Below are 25,959 nucleotides of genomic sequence, written 5' to 3' on the forward strand. Positions count from 1 at the left end.
TATTTTTCATTTATGTAATAATTTTGCTCTATTTTTAATACCCCAAGCACTTTTTATACAAATTTATTCATTTTATTATTCAATTAATCATACTTTCTTTACTTCTCAATATTTATGTTTGGCAAAATTCGTAATTTTATGAAATTTAATTTTTATTTTGTTCCAAGCCTGTTTCATATCTCGAAATATCGTTTATAAAAATTGTCGAAAGGCTCCTTTGGGCTTTTTTTAATTATTATTTTCTTCAATGTAATTTATGCTCCGAAAATTTTTTAATACTTATATAGATATTTAAAGTCCAGTGATTTCCGCAATTTCTGTTGTATTTTTCTTTTAGTTGTTTTGCCATTTCTTGTGCATGTGACGTCGTTTATACTTTGTTAAAACTGTTGAGCTAAAAGTTGAGTAAAAAAAAAATTTAAAAAAATCTTATGCTAAGGACTAAATTAGTGAATGTCTTGTTCTTATTCGTATTCTTATTCATACTAAATCAGTGAATGTCTTGTTCTTATTCGTATTCTTATTCCTACTAAATCAGTGAATACCTTGTTCTTATTCGTACTAAATCAGTGAATACCTTGTTCTTATTCCTACTAAATCAGTGAATGTCTTGTTCTTATTCCTACTAAATCAGTGAATATCTTGTTCTTATTCGTTCTAAATCAGTGAATACCTTCTTATTCGCACTAAATCAGTGAATACCTTCTTATTCGCACTAAATCAGTGAATACTTTTTTTCTTATTCATACCAAGTCAGTCAATACCTTGTTCTTACTCCTACTAAATCATAATACCTTGTTCTTATTCGTACTAAATCGATGAACACCTTATTCTTATTTTGACTAAATCAGTAAATACCTTCTTATTCGTACTACATCAGTGAATACCTTATTCTTATTCGTACTAAATCAGTGAATACCTTGTTCTTATTCGTACTAAATCAGTGAATATTTTGTTCTTATTCGTAAATACATCAGAAGTTCTACCATCGTTGAACATTTTTCAGAGAAAGCATGAAAGGAAAAAAATAAAGATTTACGACTGCGGTCATTATTGCTTGGGATCAAACATAATTTTTATCCAAAGTAATTTCTCCCCTTTAATGAATTCTGCCAAATTTGTACTTTTCTTTTGATCCTGAACTTTTTTCACCGACATTGTGATAACAAATATTAATCTTCCTCCTACCAGATGGAAACAACTTTTTCATTGCCAAGTAAAAACATAATTGCTATATTTACTCGCGTGTAACGAAATTATATTTCTTGCCTCACATAATGAATGGGAGGACGACTTTCATCTTCATTCTTTCGCGGTCGTAACCTTCGCCAATTTCACCTTAGATATTTTGCTAAGAATTTTTTTTTTTTTTTAATTTTTGTATTGTCATTTTATATTACGAAATAGAGCAGTTATTAAGAATATTTCATTTCGGCAAAGAAAATAAAGGCTAATTTCATCTAAAACTATTGATGCGTAAAATGGTAAACATTCCAAAAACAGCGGAAATAGAATTTTTGTAATTCCTTTTGGCAACGATGCGTTCATTTTGCAGTTACTGGCATAGCTCATAGCCATCAACCTCTTTGAAGACACAAATTCAATTTTGCCAAAGTTTAATTTAGTTAGGTTGATAAATAGATATAGACACAAATTCCGCTAGGTTTTTATGTTTTTTTTTTAATTGCGATAATATCGCTGTGGGTTATTCTCCGCAGCGTAGCGCAACTAATAGATTTTTCACTTTTTTTTCCCTTTTATTTATTATTTTTTATTCAGTTGAAAAAGTCGTTTGCCTATCGTAAGCTTATCTTGCGAACAGAGAAAGCGATTGTGCTGTGGAGGCGTACGTGTGAAGCTTAATTTTGCGCTTATGTCATATATTTTTATTTGCAAATTGCTATATTTAGACGCCAGTTTTCATTTTCATAGGTTATGATTTTGCAGTGGATTTTGCATTGCTGCTATTGTTAAAATTGGAATTTGCTATTTGTGATAAATTGGACAAATTTCATTTTTGCACCTGGCAACAACCATGGAATTTTGAATTGTTAAATGATCGTTTGCATTCCGTAACACTAAGGGAATTTGGAATTGCTTTTAGTATTATATAATAATATGTTTTTCTTATTTTTCTATGTGTATTCTTTTTTGTTTGCTAAAGCTGTCGCTATTTAATTTCTGGAAATTCCATCTGTAAGATATGTAGCGATCATCATCATTAAGTTAATGTATATTACATGAGAATAAGTTAACCGATTATTTATTTATCGTTCTTATGTGGCAACACTTATAGAGTTTGAATTTATTTTAGAACTAGAATTTCAACATTTTACATTTATTTATTTATTTTGTTTAACCAATGTTAAATAAAATTGTTATATTTTGAATGAAACTTGAACATTAATCATATGTTTTAATTGTATAAACATATCTTTTAGGCCTTTACGTGACAGTGAAAGTAAGAATTGTTCTTTTTATTTGTGTTCTTAACATTTGTTCTGTGTTGAAAAATTACAATTAGTTTGCTATGTAATAGTTGTTATAAAGTAAATTTGTTTCAATTCTCGTTTAGTGACCATTAATATTCCTTATTTAATTCCTAATTTATAATATTGATTCTTATAATATGCTATATGTACATTTTTCTCTATACACATGGGTGCGGAATTAGTGAATGCTGCTTATTCTCTTTTATTTAATTTCCGTGTTCGAATTATTTTTGTTTTTAAAAAAAAACGGTTCTTATGAAAGAAAGTTCATTCTATCGAGGCCGTGCGCGATAAAGACAAGAGTACTACCTAGCCTGCATAGCTACTTCTGTTTATCTTTTTCGCGCACGGCCTCGATTCTATACGGTATAAATTTTTAGACTACTTTGGTTCTCGAGTGTTTATTTCAAAATTAGAAAATGTGAAATCAGAATGTCGTTTCTTGTAATATTAGAATTCCACAATTAAAAACTTATTTTTAGTACTTTTTATATTACTTATTGAAAGATTATTATTCAAAACATTTTTCTTTATTAAACAATATTTTTAAGTAGCGGATCTGATAACCCGTTTCATATCATTAATATTTAATTCTTCGCTTAAATTTCATTAATATTAATAAGTTTATTTCTGTTCAGTAGATTAAATGTAGCTTGTTCATATAAAAATCTTTGACTAGAACTGATGATCGTTGTATTCATTCCATAAGTGACATATAATCTTTAAACATATTTAATTGTTAGTTAAATTTCATCATTAAGTTCAAGTCTTGTAAAAGAAATTTTTAAATTAATATTAATGATTATAATAATGGCCCTAAAGCGTTTGTTGCTTATTTTTTTCCTTTTCCAGCATATCGATAATATTGATTAATGTGATTTTAATCTTGCTCTGTCGATTGGCTCCTGTTTATGTTTTCATCAAGTAAAAAAAAAAAAAAAAAAAAAAAAGATTTCTCTTGAATGTTTAAATTTAATTTTGGAACGAAAAATTTATCTTCCAAACTTTGGGTTTTTTTTTTTTTAATGGTACATATTGAAAATGATTTGAAAAAAATAATCCTTTTGTTGAAAGTTATTTTCTAAATTGTACCATTTATAAAAACTTCTTTTAAAAAGTTTTTTTTTTAAACAGATTTTATTGAAGTTTCTATTAAAATTTGCTTTATTTTCATTCGATTAATTTTCTTATTAATGATTTTCGGTTTCAATAATGCAAATTGCCATTAATTATTTTTCTTTTGTTGTTTGTTCTGTTTTGAAATATCAGTGTTTTTTCAATAAATTAATTAATACTTCACTTCATGTTTTCTTTTCTGGCTTTTCAATAACTATTTAAGAAGTTAATAACTAATTTATAAGAAATTAATTGTGAAATTCGATATAATATATAATCCTTTCCTTTAAAGGTAATTTATTGTTAATTTTTAATTACATTTTTTGTATATGTTAGGAATTGATTTTTATAAACGATAAATATTAAAAACTGCAAAATGTATTGTTGGTTAGAAATTTAAAAGATTCGTCTTTATTAAATTAAAGTTTTTCATTGTTATTATTTACTTTCTATTTCTTATTTAGAGAAAATGTTTCAATATTTTTTTCTCTTTTGATTGATTTATATGGCTTCAACTGGTTATTTTTAACACATCAGCATTGCAATTTTATAAATTGTAAATCCAGATCCAACCTAAAATAGATTTCTTCTACATATTTTATTTTGTAAATCAGATCAGATTGAAAGTTAAATTTAGTTAAATTAAATTTTAGTTGTAAATTTATTTCATAACTTTTAACATAAAATTAATTAATGTTTAAATTAGTTATCAATGGTAGTAATATATAACTAGAAAGTGCGAACTTATATCGAAGAAATACAACTAAATTTTCATTACATGGAAAATATTGTGATTGCTTTCCGCTATAAAGTCCTCAGTTTTAGCTAACAGGTAATAAAAATATCCTTATCTTTTGTCGTTTCTTATAAATTAGCGAAAACAAACTCTCCCTCCCCCCTCTATTACATGTTGTATATTTCTAGCGATTTTATTTTCAAGCGACATAAAAATATCTATATCACGAATTTGAAATGTTTATTTAAGTATATAAAAATATGATCGATCCTATGTGCTATTCTTTCAGATCGATTGTACATATTTATTGATTGTGTACTAAAAACTTGCTTAGGTCAAGCAATTAATATGTGAACGATTTTAAATCGGCCAATAAACGCCGTGAAATTACATATTAGTGTAACGTAGCGTTTTGCAAAATCGTCACGGATATGCAGACATATTTTTAGAAACTTATGGGGGAAAAAAGGAAAAAAAAAGCGGGGGGGGGGCATAATTTATAATAAAATACACTAAGGACTCAAAAAATATTATTTAAAAAAATTCTTGAGTAGTAATGTGTTGAATGGAAAACGTGGATGCATTTTTAAAATTCTTCAGAATGTGTAAACCAGGATTTACTCATTATGCTCGAATTTTAATAACAACAATGTGCCAGATAGGATTTCTAAGTAACCCGTACTTTGTGTGTGTATAATTTAGTTTGAACAAGAATTCTGTATAAAGAAAAATATCGTATTTTTCAATATACATTACATGGTGTAGCCTTGGATTGATTCAATGAATTTATTATTACTCCTTTAGTTTCAGGAGACAATCAAATATTTTGGTTTTGGAGCAAGTCAAACGTCCTGTTGCATTTTCGAATTCGCGTTCCGAAAGGCTTAGTAAATCATGTTTATTTCAAATTCTGCCATGTATCAATATATTATATTACAATTGCACAAAATCCTCGTACTGCCTTCAGCTTTATTTTGAATTCAAATTAAAAAAATCAGTTACATCAAAGGATTTTTTAAGCTTGTTTTTTCCTATAAGATAGGTGTTTTTCCCATAGGTCCATCCCTATTAATAATTTCTCTATGAATGTGGCAAAATTTGATTAAACAACTTGAAGACTAATAAATATAGGAAAAGGAATAGAAATACGAATATGGAATAAGTTAGGGATATCCTTTGATAAGGGTTGCATTTAGTAGAAACAAGGCAAAACGTTTTTTGAGACACTATTATGTTAGTATTGTCTACACGGTTGTATCTATCAGACATTTTTTGTTACGAGCATTTTTTATGTGTGTTTTTGGAAAATGTAAACGTCTGTAAGTCATTGTCTCCTTATAATTTTTCACTTTTATTCGTTTGCGATTTTTATGGAGTCTGAGAATGTATTTTTAGTTTTATTTTTTGTAATCAGGCCAGGTTTCATTTCCTGGATCCATATTCATATTCTCAAAACACATCCGTAATCGAAGATATGGAATACTAGCAGAGTTACGAACATGGAATAGAATTCCGTATTAGTCATCCGTAAACGATCTCCTGAATCTTGAAACAAACACCTGGAAAAAAAAGTTTCAAGAGAAATCGGTTGATTACATTCGCTGTTCTTGCAGTGCTGAAGATAAATTTAAGCATCACTGAAACAAAAAACTCTGGGTTCCAATTTATTTTTTTATAACAAACACGTTCTTAAAGAATGGATTCAATGTTTATTTATCATGAGAAGAATGAGCTCACACAGATAGAATGCACTGGTTAAATAGATGGAAATTTTGTGTAATTTTTTTTAAAAAATTAAAACTTAAATAACGTTCTATGTTCTTTCTTAGTCTGTATTCTATGGAATATGTCATGTAAGTCTAATACTATTTTTTTTTCTTAAATTTTTCTTCAGTTAAGTGTATTATATTATTTTTTTGCTTTTAATAATTCACTTTATTATAAATTATTTCTTTTTCTAAATTTCTGTTAATGATTTTTCGTATTCCATCTTTGTTATCTATTTATATATTTAAAAATTTTGTTCTGGAAAAATATGTTTTTTATATTATCGTTTGCCCAAATTACAAAGAAAATATTTTATTGTATTTGGTAAACTATTCATTAATGCATTTAGCAATGATATTATTTTAAGAGTCAACCTTTTGCCAAATGTAAGTGGTATTCTATATTTGTCTCCCTTTCTTTCATGTTTAAAAATACCTGCATTTTCATTTTAAAAAAATGGAAACACTAAAGACAAAATAACCTTTTTCTTTAACATGGCTTTTAATTAATAAAAAATAATTTTTTTTAATTTACTGTCACGAATTTTTTATTAAAAACTTCCTTGTTCTCCAAACTATTTATAAGCAAAATTTGAGAAAAGTCTGTTAATAGCTTGAATTTCTTAAACAAGTAATATGTTTTCTTTTATATATATATATATATAAAATATATATATATATTGATTTGTCTTTTACAATAATGAACTTCTAACAGAAACTAATCCTGTAGAAAAATCGACATCCATTTCACAGTTTAGTTAGAATCCAATTTCAAATCTAGCCAAAATTTCAATACATTCCTTTAGAAGACTGTGATTCACGAGTCTCCCCCCCCCTCCCCATATTACTCGGTCATTTTAGGGTTGTTGATTGCCGATTTCTGTTATCGAAACAACCGGAAATGTATTTTTAAGTAAGGGTTTTGTCACTGTTGTTTGCGTTATACCAATTTGTAAACCGGATAATAGTGTGTAGCTACAAATGTTTATTTGGAAAATAACACTCAGTTGTTTGCAAATGTTTGCTTAGAAAATAACATGGGGTCTTTTGTTTGTGTAATTAAACGAAAGGGAAAAAAATCTGTAGAACAATGACGAGTATACGAATACCAAATGATGACTAGACTACGGAATTCTGGGAATTGATGGAGAGTTTCGTTAGTTTTGCACTGCATAAATATTACATTTTACGCAGAGCTAATTTTTAAAATATAGATGAAATCTGAGTTTAAAAACTAATAAGTATAAAACCCGTCTTTCGTATAAACGAGTTTCCATTTTATTTTTTTCAGTTTCCCAAGTGACAACCTTTACATGGATAATCTTTTGCTTAATCTTGTGAAAAAAAATACTAATTGTTCATTATGATTGATTTCAGGGTCAATCAATTTTTTATTGTGTGTCCTCTTTAATATCACCAACACTTGATTTCATGAACACCCGTATGATTGAAATAATTGACATTTCTTAAACCAGCGAATGCATGGAAAAGGTACATTGATTCATCAGGCAATTGTTCATTCCTGTACTGTTATATTTTTAATTCACTATTGGAAAAATAACTCCTTATAAATGAAAATATAAAAACAAAAGCATAATAAGACAATTAATTCTTTTTTATGTGTTTAAAGTATTTTTTTAATGAGAGGAACGATTTCGCATTCCTTTAATCTCGAAAAGTTAAGTTATTAGAAACTTGTACAGTCTCATTGGATGAGAGTATACATCTTTTTATACAATTTGTGATCTAGTTATTTAGATGAGGCAAAAGAAAATAAATTCTTTTACGTAAATTAAGTAATTTGGAATGATATAAAAATTGTTTGACTTAATGTGCAATTCACTGAAAGTCTTTCTGGCGTTGTATGACAGACTTATTTAGAATGAACTTAATAAACTATTACTTAAATGAACTTAGACACAATGAACAACTCAACAGAGACACAATATGTATTAAATTTGTAAGAATGTAAAAGTTAATCAGTCCATAGACACTCACATTTTATTACGTTCAAATTTTACTACCGGCGATGTTATGACAAATTCCATGTTCTGAGATTTTTGAGGTGATTACAGATTTATGCAACTTGACTAATGGCCCATTTAAACTAATGGCAATAAATAGATTGCTTAGTCGCATTATACTTTCTGCTAGTATTATTTTATCTTCTTTAGGTCTATTAGACATTATTTGAAAAATCTTTTTAGAAGATAGGAAAATTAACTGCCTCGTAAGTTGTGAGTTTTAATGGATTTATTGCACTTAATAACAATTTTTGTTTATTCTTTATTAAAGGTATAAAAATTCAAATCTAAAATTAATCGAATATTATATTTTAATTGTTGTATGCATTAGTGATTGAAAGTTTAAGTTGTTTCAATGAATTTATCGCAGTGAAATAAAATATCAACATCAAAATTTTCAATTTTATTTTTTGATTTAGTACTAAAGTGCAAGATGCAATCGCTTTGCCAGTATGTTGTGAAGAAAGATTTCTAAAGTGCAAATTTTTGAATGCAGTTTTTGCATAAGCAGTGCACTTATTCTCTGAATGTGAGAATGAACTTGATTTTTATATTGCAAGTTCAAAGAAATCCGTACAATTTGCTTACATTCAAGGACGAAAGCTCAAATGTATGACACATGTTAGAAATATTCGATTAACTTCATGAACTAGATGTATCATTTACAGTGTAATAAAAAAAATGCCGTGGAAATGGTTGAAAACTGTTATTGACAGATGATTAGAGAGAGGAATATCTTCATGGCAAATTTTTTTTCTCTATTACAAATCATAATTAACATTAATCGAACTCTGTCCATCGACATGATCATCCTTTCCCTACCATTACTGGTTGTGTTACAAGAGACACGAGACGTCCGAATTGCTGGTGGATGAACCCAACATTAGAAACTCAATTTAAGTATTCCAAAAATACATTAATAGAGATTTCATCGGTCCACATCCGATCCCAGCATGTTGTCGCGTCACGACCAACATGTCCGCCAACAGGCCGAAAATGTGATCTTGCATGTCTTACAATGATCTCGGACCTTGTGCCGTATTTATAATTCATTAGGCGCATCATTAGTTCCTCTCTTAGGACTTTAATATAATCATTATCGAACTTACATCCCCATGGGAAAGGCCTGGGCCCAGAAAATAAAAAAAATCAAGTGGAAAAAGTGTTTCCCTCTCTAATAATCATAATCGGGGGAAACTTTTCAAAAACGGGAGGGCTCCTAGCGAATGGTATATTTAGGCATCGTTAGGGCCCCTTGGCGTACTGGGGGACCCACGGACCTTTTCTAGTCTTGGCGTGACACCGACGATTAGGGGTGGATCCCAGATCCATCTGCGAGTTCCATTAGAAGAGTAGGAGACTCGAAGGATTGGACTTAATGGATTTTTCGGAAGGAGGGGGAAGCCCAAGGATTTTTCGATTTCCTTTTTGAATCGTGACGATCGGTCGGGGCCCTCAATCCTTTCTGCCGGCCCGGCTTGACAATCATTGAGTCGGAAAAGAGTGCGCTGGTAAAGGGTTGGTGATAGGGCCTGCACCGCCCCCTTATCCAACAGAGGTTGAAAGTAGAAAAACGCGAGCAATCGGGTCGCGTGAAGTAATTTCAGGTCGATTGCCTCTGTCTATGCTGGGAAATGGACGTCACACTTTGGTAAGCAGTAGTATGGAGATGATGTTATGCATAATTAGCTTGTGTTTGAACACTAGGATGTGTAAGGATTGCGTTATGATGTTAGTTTTTTCCTGTTGTCCACTGTCTATTACTAATTATTTTCTAACTGTTGACATCTTGATGGTGCGTAGAATCCAGATCATCTGCCATACCCTATCATTTCGGTATTATAGTTTTAACATTTGTTATAAATTGTTTGGATCTTAAAAAGAATTTGGTTTCTGGTAATGAACTCTGGTTTAGATTTTCTGCTCAGATATAGCCAATAATTTTGTGCCATCTATGTAGGGCTACATGAATAATAGATTAATCAATCAAATGCGCTTACGAAATACCTGGCATTTGGAATTTTCGCTCATATTCTTCAATATTGTTGATAAAGGACAACGAATTATCGAAAAATTATCATAATTGAAAGTGTTGCAACTTTAATTACTGAATAAACAAGCATTAGATTTTCTCTTTTTTTAGATTCTTGAACTATTAGCCGCCTTTGGGGTACCAGTTAGTTCGCCGGAATTAATATTTGTTAAGATTTTCAGTTGCTCCCACAAGCAATTTCGAGCAAAATCTTTTTAAACTTCAAATTTTGATAGACGTTTAATTTACATTACTTCAAAAGCTTTACATCTTTCTGTTCATTCTGTTTTACATTGTCATAACTTTCTATCTGCGTCTTTATACCCGGGAGGCGTTCTACATCTCAATCCGGGGGGGGGGTCTTAAAATGGAGATTAGAAGCTTTCTGTATGATAGTTAGCTCTCGTCATCCAGGGGGGTACAGAAATGGGTGGGCTTGATTAACCTTACCATTGATATGAAGTGTCTCCTACAGGAGGGGTTATACAGTAGGCAGTGATAGCCCTTAGGATTCAAACGTAGTTCCTACCAATGATATCATAGTCTTCCGGATATTCAAATTTATCTGAATGCCTTTAGATGGAATAAAGTAGTCTTTTGTCATCGGAGTAGTTTTCATGCATCCTTTGAATCATAGCAGCAGTATTTTAAAATGGAGGCACTTTAAATTTTGAACTTAATTTTAAGCACCACAAAATAACAATAAAATTATTAAAAACATGTTTTATACTAAAATCTGTTGAATTTGGAAAAATAAGCCGAATCTGCATATTTGGAATTATATATTCGCCAGAACAATGGGGGAAAAAATGCTAGATCGTAAGATTATTATTAATGATGCGATCTGTTTCACTGCAACAATGCGATGTATTGTTATAAAATATTTTTAAAAAATTATATGGCCAAAATTTTGGCATAATTGAAAAGATTATCGTTTGAATTTTAAAATGCTGTAAAATTATTTTTCTACTGTAATATTTTCAGAAGTTATAGCTCGGAAATTTCACTTTTTTAATTAATTAAATTTCTAATTAATTAAACTTTTAATTAATTTTTTTTAATGCTTCGATGTGCACATTCCCACTCTTCAAAGCATATATGGTAGCTCAAATTTGGTAGCTATAGGTCAAAGGTTCTAACCTGTAGAGCGCCACCACATACATACGCTTTCATCTCTATTATTAGTACAGTTTGAATTCATTTTCTTCAATTTTGCGCCATGGGTAAGATTATTCAAATTCACAAACTCAGAGAGCTGTGGAAGGTGTACTATTTGTCCAAATGACATGAAATTTGAACTATAAGTACTTGAGTTGATATATTCGTCATATATTATATTTTAAAAAGTAATGCAGAAAGAAAATATCTTGCAACACAATCTTATTTGCAAAAGACTCAGAGAGATAAAAGAGGGTGAAAAGCCATACAGTCCTTGAATTTTATTATTATTTTGAAGAAGGGCTCTTTCAAGAATCCACAGCTGTTCATTCATACATTATAAGACCACAATATAGTGACATGTTGCCAAGTTTTGTGATTCCAGAACATTAAAAAAAAAAAAAAAAAAACCTTCAATAATCCAGGGAAAATATTTATGCAAAATTATGCACCTCACAACATAACATGACCTGTTCGACATTTGTTAGGACAAATCTGATCAACCTAGCCTGATTTCACACCATGGGACTTCTTAAAAGATTAGGTTTATTGGGGAAATCCCTGAGTCTTTTTACTTATTCATTTTGTGTTTTTAAAACATATATTTTAATAAATTGCGAATGCATCAAAAAAGTATCTTTTATTTTTTTGCTTACTTTTCTATTTATTGTCTTATACTGTCATTTTGATACATCTGTATATTTATCTAATCTATCTGGACTATTATTTGGACTGACTGAATATTTTCCACAATTTTCTTGAATGTGTGGATAATTCAAACAATTCTGCATCTTCGTTAATTACTTAGGTGCGAATGCAAGAAGATCTGATAACCCTATTATTCTTATGGACATACTTTGCAGAATTAAAAAAAAAAAATTTTTTTTTTCCTGATTTAATTTATTTTAATTTATACTTCGCTCTCTTCCTTTCTGAATTTTGATGGGATCTCATCATATCAGTTAGATATCTTACAACAATGTTTTTCTTTAACTTGTTGATTGCGCATATTTTTTTGAAATATTGTTGTATCCTACAGGTCGCTTGATTCTCCTCAGAGTGCATCAGTTTATTATTCATTAAGTGTACACTGGCATGATTCTTTTATATTGGACGGCTAATACAAAAAACAAAAAATTGTGTTACGTTCAACAAATTTTATTTTTTTAAATTATTGAATGCCCTTTTTTTTTTTTTTTTCTTTTTACTTACTAGTGCAAAATGTCATGCTTTGAGTAATTCTAATTTAGGGATACAAAATCTGTGCGATTCGAAATGTAGTTAAATATTATTTTCAAAGCAAGGTTCTGAAAATCATCACATTTTCCCGATATTGACTTTTTAATTATTTTCTTAAAATTATTGAAATGCATTTTTTTTTAAATTTAAAGTGCACTCTTAGTAATTCTAATTTAATGATGCAAAATCTGTGCAATTCGAAACGAAATCAATCTGTTGTCAGATATTATTTTCAAAGCAGGGCTCTGAAGATTATCACATTTTCTCGATATCCCCCCCCCCCTTACTAGGACGTTTCAGTATTTTGATATCTAATTCAGGAAATGTTTATTCTCTTTTAAATGTTTATGCTTATTCTTTTTTTTTCTGTTCTCTTTTTTATTCACTGTATGTAACAGTCTTATTACCCTATTATGTTCTGATACATCTATATATCTAAGCTATCTATTTATATATGTGTATATAATCATTTAAATCAGCCACTCATTTATGAGCGAAGGCTATATTTTCTACTCCTTTCTTTTCAGTTTTTCAAAATGTTGGCAATCAACTCTCTCCCCAACTTTTCTTTCTCAGAACAAATAAAGAAATTTCTTTTACTTCGAATCCTTCAACATTGTCATATTTAAAAATATCTCATCCTTATTGCTTTATTATGATAGCATATTCAGATTTGTCCTGCTATTTAATGCTTGTTAAGTGCTTAAAGAACTCTTTAATTTTCATCACTTATTTTTTCTTGACAGTTGGAATATCACCCAATTGAAATATCACAACGATTTCATTTTTGATTCGTTTAAATGGTTCTTTTGATATATATATTTAAGTCCAGTTGCCTCTGAAGATTGTCGAAGTATTTTAATTTGTCTGGCCTCTTTCGACTGCACCTGCTTTTGCGAATCGTAACGCGGTTTCTGAATGAAGAAGTGCTTGTTGAAGTTGATGGCTTTTGGAGAAGTGTTGGAGTGCTCTCTGAAGTGGGTGTAGGAGATCGCAGTTCTCTTCAAGTGGAAAGAGTTAAACCAGAAACGTATTCCATTTCTTCTTTGTTTATTGTGTCGTCTCGTGTTTTCTCACGAAACAAACTTTTTGGCATTCCTCGTGCATTATGTATGCGTCGAAAGAGAAAATTTCCATTAATGTTTGTTTTCTTTGTTTTAGAAAAGTATTCGCCTGTTCATTCCTACTAAAATTTGCTTATAAGACTTATTTTTAACATTCCCTTGAAGAAAATGTTTATTATGTATAATATACTCTATACCATTTATAAATCTCTTAGAACAGCTGTTGTGCCGTATAGAAAGCCTTGTGCTATTCGAAAATTAGTGGGTTAAATGCAAGAAAAATATCTATCTTATTGTGCATAATATACTAAGTATATAACATTCATAAATCTTTCACAGTACAGCTTTTGTGCTGTATAGAAAGCCTTGTGCTATGCAAAAGCTGGTTGGTTACATGTTGCATATTATGGTTGGTTACATGTAAGAAAAATATTTTATTCATTCCATTCTTACTAATGCATGTATTAACTTATTTTTAACATTCTCTTGAAGAAAATGTTTATCTACCTTATTGTGTATAGTATACTTATACATAATAAGGTAGTGCATAAATCTCATCACAGTAAAGCTGCTATGCAGTATAGAAAGCCTTGTGCTATGCGAAAGCTGTTTGGTTATGGTTGGTTACATATACGAAAAATATTTCGGAAGAATTTTCCATGTGTGTCTCTTGTTATATAGTAATTATATTGCGTAAAAAAAAAGGGGATTTAAATCAGGTTTTAACGGCGTCAGGAATTTAATGTGATTAATCTAAATTGATATGAGTTACTCTACTTTTCTTTTGATTTTTATCAAGTAATTAAAAGAAATATTTATCGTTATAATTAATCTTTCATATTAATCTTATCATTATAATTCTTTTTCATCATTTTAATTGTTGAAATGATGAGTAAATATATATAGTTATTTTACAATAGATTTTGGTAAGATTATTGAAAGTGTGTGTCGCATTGCTCTCGAAGTGGTTTTTTTTTTTTTTTTTTTTTTGTAGAAAGGCATTGAAGAATTCATGCAGGCAATCTTTGAAACTTAGAGTAGTGATATGCACCAGTTTCATGATATTGTCAGTTTTGAAATAAAATGAAGAATTTCGAATATGTAACTTAATAATATTAGTGAATGGATACGCTAATGATTTCTAACTTAAACAATTTTAAAATTCAAAATAGATATAAAAATACTGATTAAAAAAAATTGTGAGACGCTTTAAGTTTTAGAATGATTGTGCTTTTCAATAAACAAATGGAATTTTTTATTAAAGTTTATATTTAAAAAAATATGAGTCATATAATCTTTAACCCTTTCTAGGGCCGTGGGAAGTATGGCATAAGTTCTGACAAATTTTTTTAGAAAGACAGAAATTTAGATGCTTCAGTTCTTTATCTCAATCAAAATAATATGTCTTGATTTATTACTTAATTATTAATGAACCAAATTAATTAATGAATCAAATTAAATTTATCTAATAAGCTAAATGAATCCCTTTTCTTATTCTAATTTCAAGCCTCAAAATATTTTAACATAATATGACTAGAAAAAAATGGCCTTTTAAAGGGTTAAATGAAAATTCAATAATTACAAATTGTAATGCTTTTTACTTTTTTTCTCCTCTAACATTAATTAAATTGATTAGCTAAATAAAAAAACTGTCAAGACATACAAGTATGTCATCATTGCATTTATCTATTCCGTGTTTATTTCGAAAAATAAGCTCATGCAATTGCATATTACTAACCAGCGGGAGTAATTTCTGAAAATTACTCGCATACTTCTATAAAGGCCTTATCCCTTTTCCTTCGCCTAAAATTGTGGACATTGTGTAAAGGCTTCGAATTCCTTGCATGATATTGGTGAACGACAGTTAAGAAATGTAGGTTTTTGGCATGAATCAACATTTTTATTGAGTATGTCGCGAGAATATGTATTTTCTATGTCTTTTTGCCAACCAATTGACTCCAAACTTTGACCCAAAACTGCAGTTGCAGTTACAAGATAGCATGCCGAATTTCATTGATTTTAAGTCCTTGTGTTTATGAGTTATTGGGTTTACGCGTATTGAAAGTACAGACTGACAGACGGTCAACCGTTTGACGAATATGGTAAATTTGATAAGGTTCAAAATTTGATAAGAATCTATGTTTCAGATGTTAAACCTGTGTACCAAATTTTATTTATTTTTGGTGTTATCTAATTCATCTGTACTCGGAACAGCTAGACATATAGACTTCTGTGAATTTAATTCGTTCAAAATCTGAAAAATATCTAGAAATTTGGTCGAAAGCTGATATACTAAATTTCAGCCATCTAGTTCAAAACGTTGTTGAGTTATCGTATTCACTAATAGACAAACATATTGTCAATAAATTGTTTTTCGAACTCAGGGTGATTTGAAATGAAGAGATCGTTAAAATCTCGTGTTCCGATTTTTGATGATTGTGATTCTTCCTCTGTATTTCTTATATAAAAAAGTAAAATATACATTTGATATTTTATTTTCTTAATGATTGTCTTATTTTTAGGGGCCATGATATGCAATGTGGATAGCCTTCATTTGTTCCACAAGAGGAGTGAAAATGACGACAACTTAACACCATCCAATGGACCCTCATTTTGGTGAGTCTCATTTCAAATATTATGAATTTTTTCATAAATGGCAGAGTTAGGGAATATTCTTCCTTGAATATAGAAATTTCAACTGTTGAAGAATTGTTTTGAAATTCGCCTCTAAAGTTTTATCTTCTGAATTTTTTGAAGTTAAAGAATTGTTTAGATTGTTTTCAATATAAATAAATAACAAATTAATTATTTTAAGCATAATGTTCCGCGATTTAAAGTCTTTCTTTACATCTTTTTCCGAAATTAAGTAAATTTATATAATTCGAACTATAAAATTTCATAAAAACAATATTTATTATTGCAAATGCAGTGATTTGGAATATCTGATATATGTAGAGGAAAACAAAATGAATGAAATGTCATTTGAAAATAAATATCGTCACTTGACAAATAGTATCAGTTGTCTCAATTTTCCAAGTTTTGCGATGAAAGAAAAACGAATATATATATATATTTATTTATTTTTCATATCTAATATGAAACTCTCAATCTCGTATTCGTATGAGATGTTATTAATTTTTTTTTTTCATTATTTGTTGTGTATTTTTTTAAATTCTTTTTGCAAAACTTGGAGGTTAGAAATATATGGTTATATGTTAAGCATTCTTGATTTATTTTTTAATATCAATATCATTCATTCTACAAAATAGATCCGACTAATAACTCTTTTTACTAAGAAATTAATCAACTTGTGGCGCAATGCCTGTTTAAAAAAAAATCTTTTTTGAATATCGTTGTAATGTATTTGGAAAAGAAATAGATGCATTTTAACAGAATTTAGTTTTTAACAGCAAATATTCCGCGTTCTATGTCATAAAATTGTACTTATATGGAAGTTACTATAAGAACTATAAGAGTTATATGAATATTATAATACTCTTTCCATAATAAATAAATAAATAAAATGAAAAAAAAGAGTGATATGAAACACTCAATATCATATCATATTCTTCTGAGATGGTTTTTTTTTTTTTTAATTTTATTTATTTACTAGCCGCCTTTGGCGACCAGCCGGTTCGCCAATCTTAATGTTCGTTAAAATTTTAATAATTGAATATTTTATGCAATTTCTACTTTAATAGCTTCTTCATCAAAATATTTTAAAACTTCAAATTTTGATTATCATATAATTCATTCATAATATTATAAAGGCCTTCAGTCATAACGTAAGATGTATCTCTCTCATTTTCTGCTAGTACCCGTAGAATTTATGCTTTAAATTAAAGTGGAAAGAATTTATCTTCAATTAATATAATAATATTTTTTACTGAAACAAAGCATTTTTTTATAATCTGATTACTGAAAATAGAGTCCCTCAGCGTTTAAACTTTATGGGTACTAAAGAATATCTTTTTAAATTTATGTAATATCTCAAGAGTTGGTCAACAAAATTTTCTTAGATTCATTATGAGCAAATCGATTAATTAACAATGTTTAAATTTAAATGCATCAAACATTAAGAAAATAAAACGAATCGTTTAAAATAAACGGTTGAAACCGGTAGAATTTATGCTTTAAATTAAAGTGGAAAGAATTTATCTGCAATTAATATAATAATATTTTTTACTGAAACAAAGCATTTTTTTATAATCTGATTACTGAAAATAGAGTCACTCAGCGTTTAAACTTTATGGGCATTAAAGAATATCTTTTTTAATTTATGTAATATCTCAAGAGTTGGTCAACAAAATTTTCTTAGATTCATTATGAGCAGATCGATTAATTAACAATGTTTAAATTTAAATGCATCAAACACTAAGAAAATAAAACGAATCGCTTAAAATAAACGGTTGAAAACAGGTTTTAAAAAAACTACTTAAAAAACGATGTACTTAAAACTATAAGCATATACAAAAAATATATAACTAACATAAATACAATTTACTTACAAAAGCATGCAACTAACCCAAAAATAATTTAAATCATCCATTGATAACGTTGTCATGGCAACAATCAGAACAGAATGCGCATGCGGGAATTTTCTTCGCCGGTTACGTAACGCAAATACGTGATTTTTTCCTACGCCAGTTGGGGTAACGCTATGCGGATTAGAAATTTTTAATTTCCTTTATTCTGTTTTATTTTAATTCAAAAGCACTTCAGAATGAATCTGAAAGATTGATTCATTAACAATGTTTAATTTTAAATGCATCAAACATTAAGAAAATAAACAGAACCGATTGAAATAATCCGCCGAAAAATTTTAACCCTAGCCTCATTACTGTTGGGAGAAAAAAAAGCTGAAGCCTTTCTCGTTTGGCGCTGGCGATAATGGAAGATTTTTTTGGCGGAAAAGTTGGCGGTGGGGAAAATGGAAGATTTTTTTGGCGGGAAAGTTAGTTTTTAATTAATAATTAAAATTCTAATTAAAAAATTCGAAAAAAGAAACCCCAGGTGCACATTCCCAACCTCCAAGGTATACATGTACCAAATTTGGTAGCTGTATGTCAAACGGTCTGGCCTGTAGAGCGCCAACACACACACACACACACACATTGAGCTTTATTATAAGTATAGATTATTATTATTATTTCATTATTGGGTGAGAAAAAAATGCTGTTTTCATTCTTCTTGCAAAACTTGAAAGCTTCAAAGATGTGGTATTGCTTGTTAAGCATTCTTGATTGACTTTTTCTGATGTCAATATCATTCTTTCTAGAAAATGTTTTCAAAATTCTAGATTGTTCGAACTCATAATTTTTTTTAAATTTTAAAAATAAATAAATAAAAAAAGTAAAATAAATAAATAAAAAACAAAGGCACTGAATCGAAATTACATTACTTGTTTCATAATTCCCCTTTAAAAAACGTCTTGAATGTTGTAATGTATTTGAAAAAGAAACAGATGCGCTTGAACAGAATTTAATTTTCAACAACATACGTTCTGCATTCTGTGTCATAAAATTGTACTTATATGGAAGTTATTGAATATTATGATACTCTTTCCATAATTCTTATGCTCGTACAAACAGCAATCTTGTTATCAGTTAGTGCTTCTGTTTGTATCTTTATACATATTGTAACCTGAGTTGTTTTTCACTAAAAGGATATTTTTAATAACGGTATTCTTGTAGAATAATTAAGGTACATCCGCATTAACATCTTTTTATTCATATTATCAATAAATCTTTTTAAGAATTTTGATATTCAAGGACAAATTAAATTCTTTTTTATTTTATTAGATTCATTGAAAAATTGCAATATTCAATTTCAGTCTCAATATGCAGTTAAATTATTTTATTCTGTTTGTATTTGTTATAATACTAAAAAATTGCATTTTGTTATTAAATAGCTTATGATTTAATGATAAAGCAACATTGCTAGGATATTCTTTTTTTATTGGCTAGTCACACATCAAAGAAAAGATATCCACATTCTTCTTTTTCAAAAAGGTATTTCTCTGTAAAGGGCGCATTTCATTTCTAATTATAGGATAGGTATGTATAATTCTCTAGAAAATTTGAGCAATATTTTCGCTTTCAACTTTTAAGGTGAAAGACAGCATTTTTTTTATATAGTATATTAAAAAAAAAAAAAACTATGCATTCTTGTTGAAAACACCTCCATCGAAAAAATTATTCTCATTTTGAATCAAAACTGTATACACATTTGCGAAGACCAAAAAAATCAATATCGTTTATTTTAACTTGAATATGTTATGAAAGAATGATTCTTCGTTGTGTAAGTATTGTTTTATTTTTTTCCGTCAAATAACTCTTAAAAAAGGGGAGGCTTTAGAGGAATTGTTGAACCGTGACTAGATGATCTCTTTTCGTCCCTTCTATATTTTTCGGGAACTTCACAAAGATATTTAGTCGGAACTTAGATTCGCCTATCATTTGATGTCATTATGGGTTAAGAATCTTAGAAAACAACTCTTTTTTTTTCTCGGCACTACCATCATTGTTGTAGTTTCACACAGCGTGTGTTTTGCATTTCATATTTCTAAAAACAATCTTAACATTTCTATAAGCAAAATTTCATGCAAATTCAAAAACACATTGTTTGGTTCTTGAATTTGTTATTACTATTATTATTCTTTCTTCTTAAGTTTAGCCTTTTTTTATAATTTCGTTTTCTTTTTAAATATCGGTCCTTGCATATTGTTTTTTTTTTTTATTTTATTTAAATAAGGTTCAAGAACCTTGATGAGTCTTTGAGGTGTTTGATGAAAATTTTGTTGTATTATGATGAAATAGCAAATTTTAAAAGTAATTTAGCATTTAATTCGTTGATATTAAATTATAATTCGAATCTCTTTGTAGTTTCGTTTTTTTAAAAGAATAATTAAAAGAAATTTGAGCTTATGTTTTGTTTTTTTTTTACTTCAAATGTTGAATTCCTGGTTGACATTGTTTTCCAAAAATATTCGATTACTTATTTTCAATCTTTTTTATATATTCTTAATATGTCCAGCCTCAAAATATTTAATCATTTTATTATAATTATATTTATTTTTTTAAGAAAGTGTAGTTACAGAATTTTGACAAAATTATTCTATTATTGAAAATCTGTTAAAGTATATAGCGTTGAAATTTGTAAAAATAACAAATATTTCCCTAAGAGTATTAAAATTTCATTGAAAAAAGGCAGTTTTCTTAATGTTAAAAAAAGATGTTAAAAGTAAGACCTTATTAAGAAGAACAGAATTGAAATGCTAATGGAAAGAAAGGACTTTACACTTATCTAATTTTTATTTACGAATTTTTAATTTGTGTATGTGTGATAAATAATGAATTTCTCGAAGATATTTAGCTTTCTGAATGTCCGTTACAGTCTAAATGAAACCAAAATCCATATTAATAACTGCCGTTTCAATATTGAAAGCTATGACTTGTGTATTTTTGAATTTTTATGATCTACATATTTTAAGTGCTTTACATTTTTACATTATATTGATTAAAGATAATATAAACAGCTAAATTTAGCATATTTGGGAAACTATTAAATAATTATTGCTTAGCATTATATTCTATAAATCTTTCTGTTAAGGTGTCGGGCATTTTTAATTAAGGCAGCATTTTATCTATACGAATTAAATAGACTTCGGGTTCATTCAGATGTATGGAAATTCTGGCGGATAGATAAAACTCATGTTTTAAGTAAAAAAGAAATCGGATATAGAAAAAAACTTCTTTAATTTATGAATATGTATTTAACGAACTTGAAGCACAGAAAACTGTGAATATTGAAAGATAAAGAACCGTTTCTACTATTCTTATCATGCTGTTTATATTATTTTTCTAATTTTAACATTTTCTCCCCTCCCCCTTTTAAAACAGGTTGGAATTATTGGACTTCAGATGACTTTTAATGTAATTCTTTTTCATTCGTGCCCTCTCTTTCTTCTAATCGCTTTTCCTTTTACCTAAACGTCTCGAATTCCTTTTTAATATTTTGAATCCTTGTTTCCATTATTAAAACATATTTCAGTAATACGAAATTTTCTTATGCCTTTCTAAGAATGTTCTGCCTTTTGTGTGTGCGATAAATAGTGAATTACCCGAAGATACCGTTACCGTAATAATTACAATATTTCAGTAATGCGAAATTTTTTTAAGCCTTTCTAAGTGTTTTCTGCACATCACTCCCCCTTCCTTGCTTCTCAGACTGCTTATCTTGATAAATCCATGCTCAAAAGCCTTCCAGTGTCCTAGTTGAACCTTGAAGAAACCATCTTCCAAGTTCACGACATCCTTCCACTAATTTGGAATTATTTTTTCCTGGAGGTGACCGCGTTCGCCATCTTGGTGATTCATAAATTTCGTCGTTTCCTGCTGCAAGTTGCTGACAGCTCCAGCCAAACATAGTATCCTGTTTCCTCCAGGAGGGAAATGGACCCTCCTTTTGCAGAAGGACCCCTTCTTCCCCTCATTAGGAGGAACTAGCATGGCTTTCCATGTGGTGAGGGTGAACTCTCTCGATTCACACTTTTCTTCTTTTTGGTCCATTAATTTTCCCATTTTCCATTTAAACGCTCATTCCGTTTCGCAAAGGTATTTGGGGTTGTCGTCAGTTTCGCATGGTCATATTACTTGTTTACAAGTTCATTTGGTAAATTTACTACTTCTTTAAATCGGTGTTAAAAATTATATCTTGCCAAAATATATCATTTACCTGCAAAAATATTTATATCTTACTTGGTTCTGTTTATTTCAATATTATAGTACTAGCCTAGCTATTTTTAGTTGTTTTTTGTCTTACTTGCATCCAAGTTCATTTGATCACCTTATAGCTTCTTTAAATCGAGGTTTAAAATTATATCTTGCCAAAATATAACACTTAATTTCAAAATTATTTAGGTCGTACTTGGTTCTGTATATTTCAGTATTTTAGTACAACTCGAGCTTCCTGTGTATTAAGAGTTGTTTGATTCCTGTATACAAGTTCATTTGATTTGATAGCTTCTTTAAATTGGGGTCAAAAATTGTATCTTGCCAAAATATAACATAATATTTAGATAGTACTTGATTCTGTATATTTCAGTATTACAGTACAGCCCTAGCTTCCCATGCACTATTTTGAGTTGTTTGTTGTCCTACTTGTATCCAGGTTTATATTATTATCTGATAGATTCTTTAAATTGGTGTTAAAATTATATGTTATTACTTACTTACTGCAATTATATCTATTACTTACCTGCAAAAATATTTAGATTGTACTTGGTTCTTACATATTTCAGTATTATAGTACAGCTGAAGTAATATTTTGAATTGTTTGTTGACTTACATGTTTACAGATTCATTTGGTAGCTTAGAGTTCTTTTAGATTAATGTTTAAAACTATATCTTGTTAAAGTATCTCTCTTACGTTTAAAAACATTTAGATCTTATTATAGTACACTTTTCGTTTCCGCTATAAGTTGAAGTAAACTTGTCGAATCTAGAACTTTAATTATCATAAGTTTTTAACTAATAAAAATCTTTGTAATAGCGGAGTTTCTTATTTGTTATTTTATGTATTTTAATACTTGAAAAATATATTGAAAAAAGAAAACATGCTTGTAATTTAAAAATCCAAAAGAAAACTTGCTTATAATTTTTTTAAAATTTCATAATATATAGAGAAAAATTCAAATCCATTAAGATAATCTGTTTACTTTCTTTAATATTTATCCAACAGTCTATTTAAAATTAAAATGTAGCGAAGTGACCTTCATATCAAGATTTGAAGAGAGATGAGTGCTCCAATGAAGAAAGTAAAGCGTTTTTACCCCATTTTTATATCAAGTTGATAAAAAAGAAAATAATTTTTCAGATTAAAAGTACCTATCAGTTTAACTGTTATATTTCCTAAATGTGGAATACCCAACCATGAACTGCGTATAAATTGTTCGAGCCAAAATCTTGGCCTGCTAATATACAGCCTTTAATCTCCAATTAGTGACAATTTCCAGTTGTTAGCTAAGATTAGCCAGAATTGTAATGATTTGCTTTTTCAGACTGAACATAACAATCGACTGTAATAGCCGTTGGTGACTGTAATAATACTGTGATTGTAGCAAAATTTCAAAAGGATTTGTTTATTTCTTGCCGCATTTGGAAAAATTACTTCTTGGAAAAACTAAAATTTATTTGTTAAACAATGGATATGGAACAACAGTTTGCGCAGATTTTTATTGTAATTGTTTTTAAATATTTTAGACTTCAGTCGGTAAACATGTAGCTAACCTTTGAAAATGTGACTCATGTAAAACTGTTTCACTCTTTCAAACAAGCGTTTTTAAGTTTCTGTATATTTTTCTAAAGCTCTATTTAAAGCATGGATTGACTTTATAGTTATTTATAGATTTGTTGATTAGCTCATGGATACATCATAGATTCAAAGTACTTCTTCACTGCAGGCTGTCTTGAGTCATAGCCATGCTTTAAACGAACTAAAACCTCGGTTTTTATCTTTTCGCCGCGTCTCTGACCTCTTACATCCCGGCCTTCACACGGAGTTTTTCCGAGAACCCCTGCAAAAGATGTGTGAACAAAAACACATCCCTCAAGATCTTACCGCCTGTATTTTGTGGGGCTGGTGTGTGTTAAGGGCAGATATAAAAAGTACAGATACTATATTGTTTGCATTGGATTCGTTTAATTTTCTCGGTTGTATTATTGTTTTGCCTGAATGTATAAGTAAAAGTAATAATATATCGCGCTTATTTTTAAACTCTTTTATTTAACTGGTATTATTCCATGTTTGTAAATACGAAATTTTGTGATCAGTTTCTCCATTCATATCCTGACGAATTTGAGTTATGAAATACTGCATACTTATATATTATCGATTACAATAACACTTTCAGAATTTAACAATAATGGATTAATTTAATTAAATTCTGATACCATGTGTCTGGCGCCACCTTGTAACAAATTTCATAAAGATTACATTTCAAGATTACATAATATATATTATAATTAGGCATATATTAAAGATTAAAAGGTTGAAAATAATTTTTTTAAATGTCGTTTGCTACATTCATAGACGTGCGTTTAAAAAAAAACAATTATTATTAAATTTATTCTATCATCTGCAATAGGAGTTTTGGTAAGATCATGTGTGTTGCTATTTCGATGGATCCTTATACCATTGCTTGACAAATGTATCAAGTACGCAGTTACAGTTATTTAAAACATAAAAAAATAGCATCGAATAACAGTTATCCAAACAATCAAGAATACAAAAAATAAAGCTTACTTTATGTTTACTCTACTGATGTCAAAAAGGAAGAAAAAAAAAATCGGTAATTAAAATTTATTTTTTAACTACATTAAACTAAGCAGTAACGGCAGAAAAACTGAATTTCAAATCTAATTAAATTTTATACAGAAGATAGTAAAAAAATATTTTTGTTTCTGATTTTTAATGATTTTAAGAATTTTCAAATGTTGTAATCGATTTACGTGAATTTGTGAAATTACTGTCATGTGTCAAGTGCCTTATAATGTCAATTAATTGCATGAAAATTAGATTTCGAAATGAATTCTTTTGAATAGTTCTTGATTTTTTAAAAATGTAATTGAAAAATAATTAAAAATGTACATTTCTTTAGGACAAATAAATTTAAATGTAAATGTTTTTGTAATGGCAAGTTTTATTGGCATCCTTTTATGATGTGATTTTAACAAGATAAATCCTTATTATTTTATTTAATGCTTCTCAACATTGTGCCATATGAGATAATATATACAAACCTGACCATCATATTAATATTTGGAGCTTACATTCATAATTTACTGCTTCAGTCGAACTATCAGACTTACACAACAAAACAATGAACATTGTGATTATGGTATACCACAGATAACGTCTTTAAGTGTGGAAAATTCTGAGTTGCTGGTATGGCATTTGAACTAGCTACATACGCAAATTTAAAATAAGCACAATTATTCATCTTTTAGGAAACGATTTAAAATAATAGTGTTGGTTTGAGTCAATTCATTAAACTTTCCAAGTAAACCTCTCTTGAAACAAGATATTTTCCGCCATTAATTTATTTTGTTATTATATTATTTTCGCGAATTTAAATTTTAAGGCGAAGAAAGAACGTATGGATAAAAGTCCGGTGCTGAACGAACACAGATTTTAATTTTTGTACGGCCCACACCCTCCATAGGAATTCCACAGCTCTAAAATTTCTGTTAAGTTACCAGAAGCCACGGGGTGGGACCGCGACTTGAACAGGGAGGGGGAAGGGGTAGAAGTTTGGTAGGCGTGTTCAGGGT

At 28.9% G+C, this 25,959-nt stretch overlaps 1 protein-coding gene across 1 annotated transcript in view; it reads left to right on the forward strand.

The window, feature by feature from the left end:
• Nucleotides 1-25,959, forward strand: part of LOC129988114 (zinc finger protein GLI4-like) — a 106,290-nt gene that overhangs the window by 14,852 nt on the left and 65,479 nt on the right. The window contains exon 2 of the mRNA XM_056096245.1: nt 16,150-16,243. Coding sequence (XP_055952220.1) covers nt 16,228-16,243 — 16 coding nt within the window. The 5' untranslated portion in view covers nt 16,150-16,227. The remainder of the gene's footprint in view (nt 1-16,149; nt 16,244-25,959) is intronic.

The sequence above is a fragment of the Argiope bruennichi genome, chromosome 10 (assembly GCF_947563725.1).
Source record: "Argiope bruennichi chromosome 10, qqArgBrue1.1, whole genome shotgun sequence".
Classification (NCBI taxonomy): Eukaryota; Metazoa; Arthropoda; class Arachnida; order Araneae; family Araneidae; genus Argiope; species Argiope bruennichi.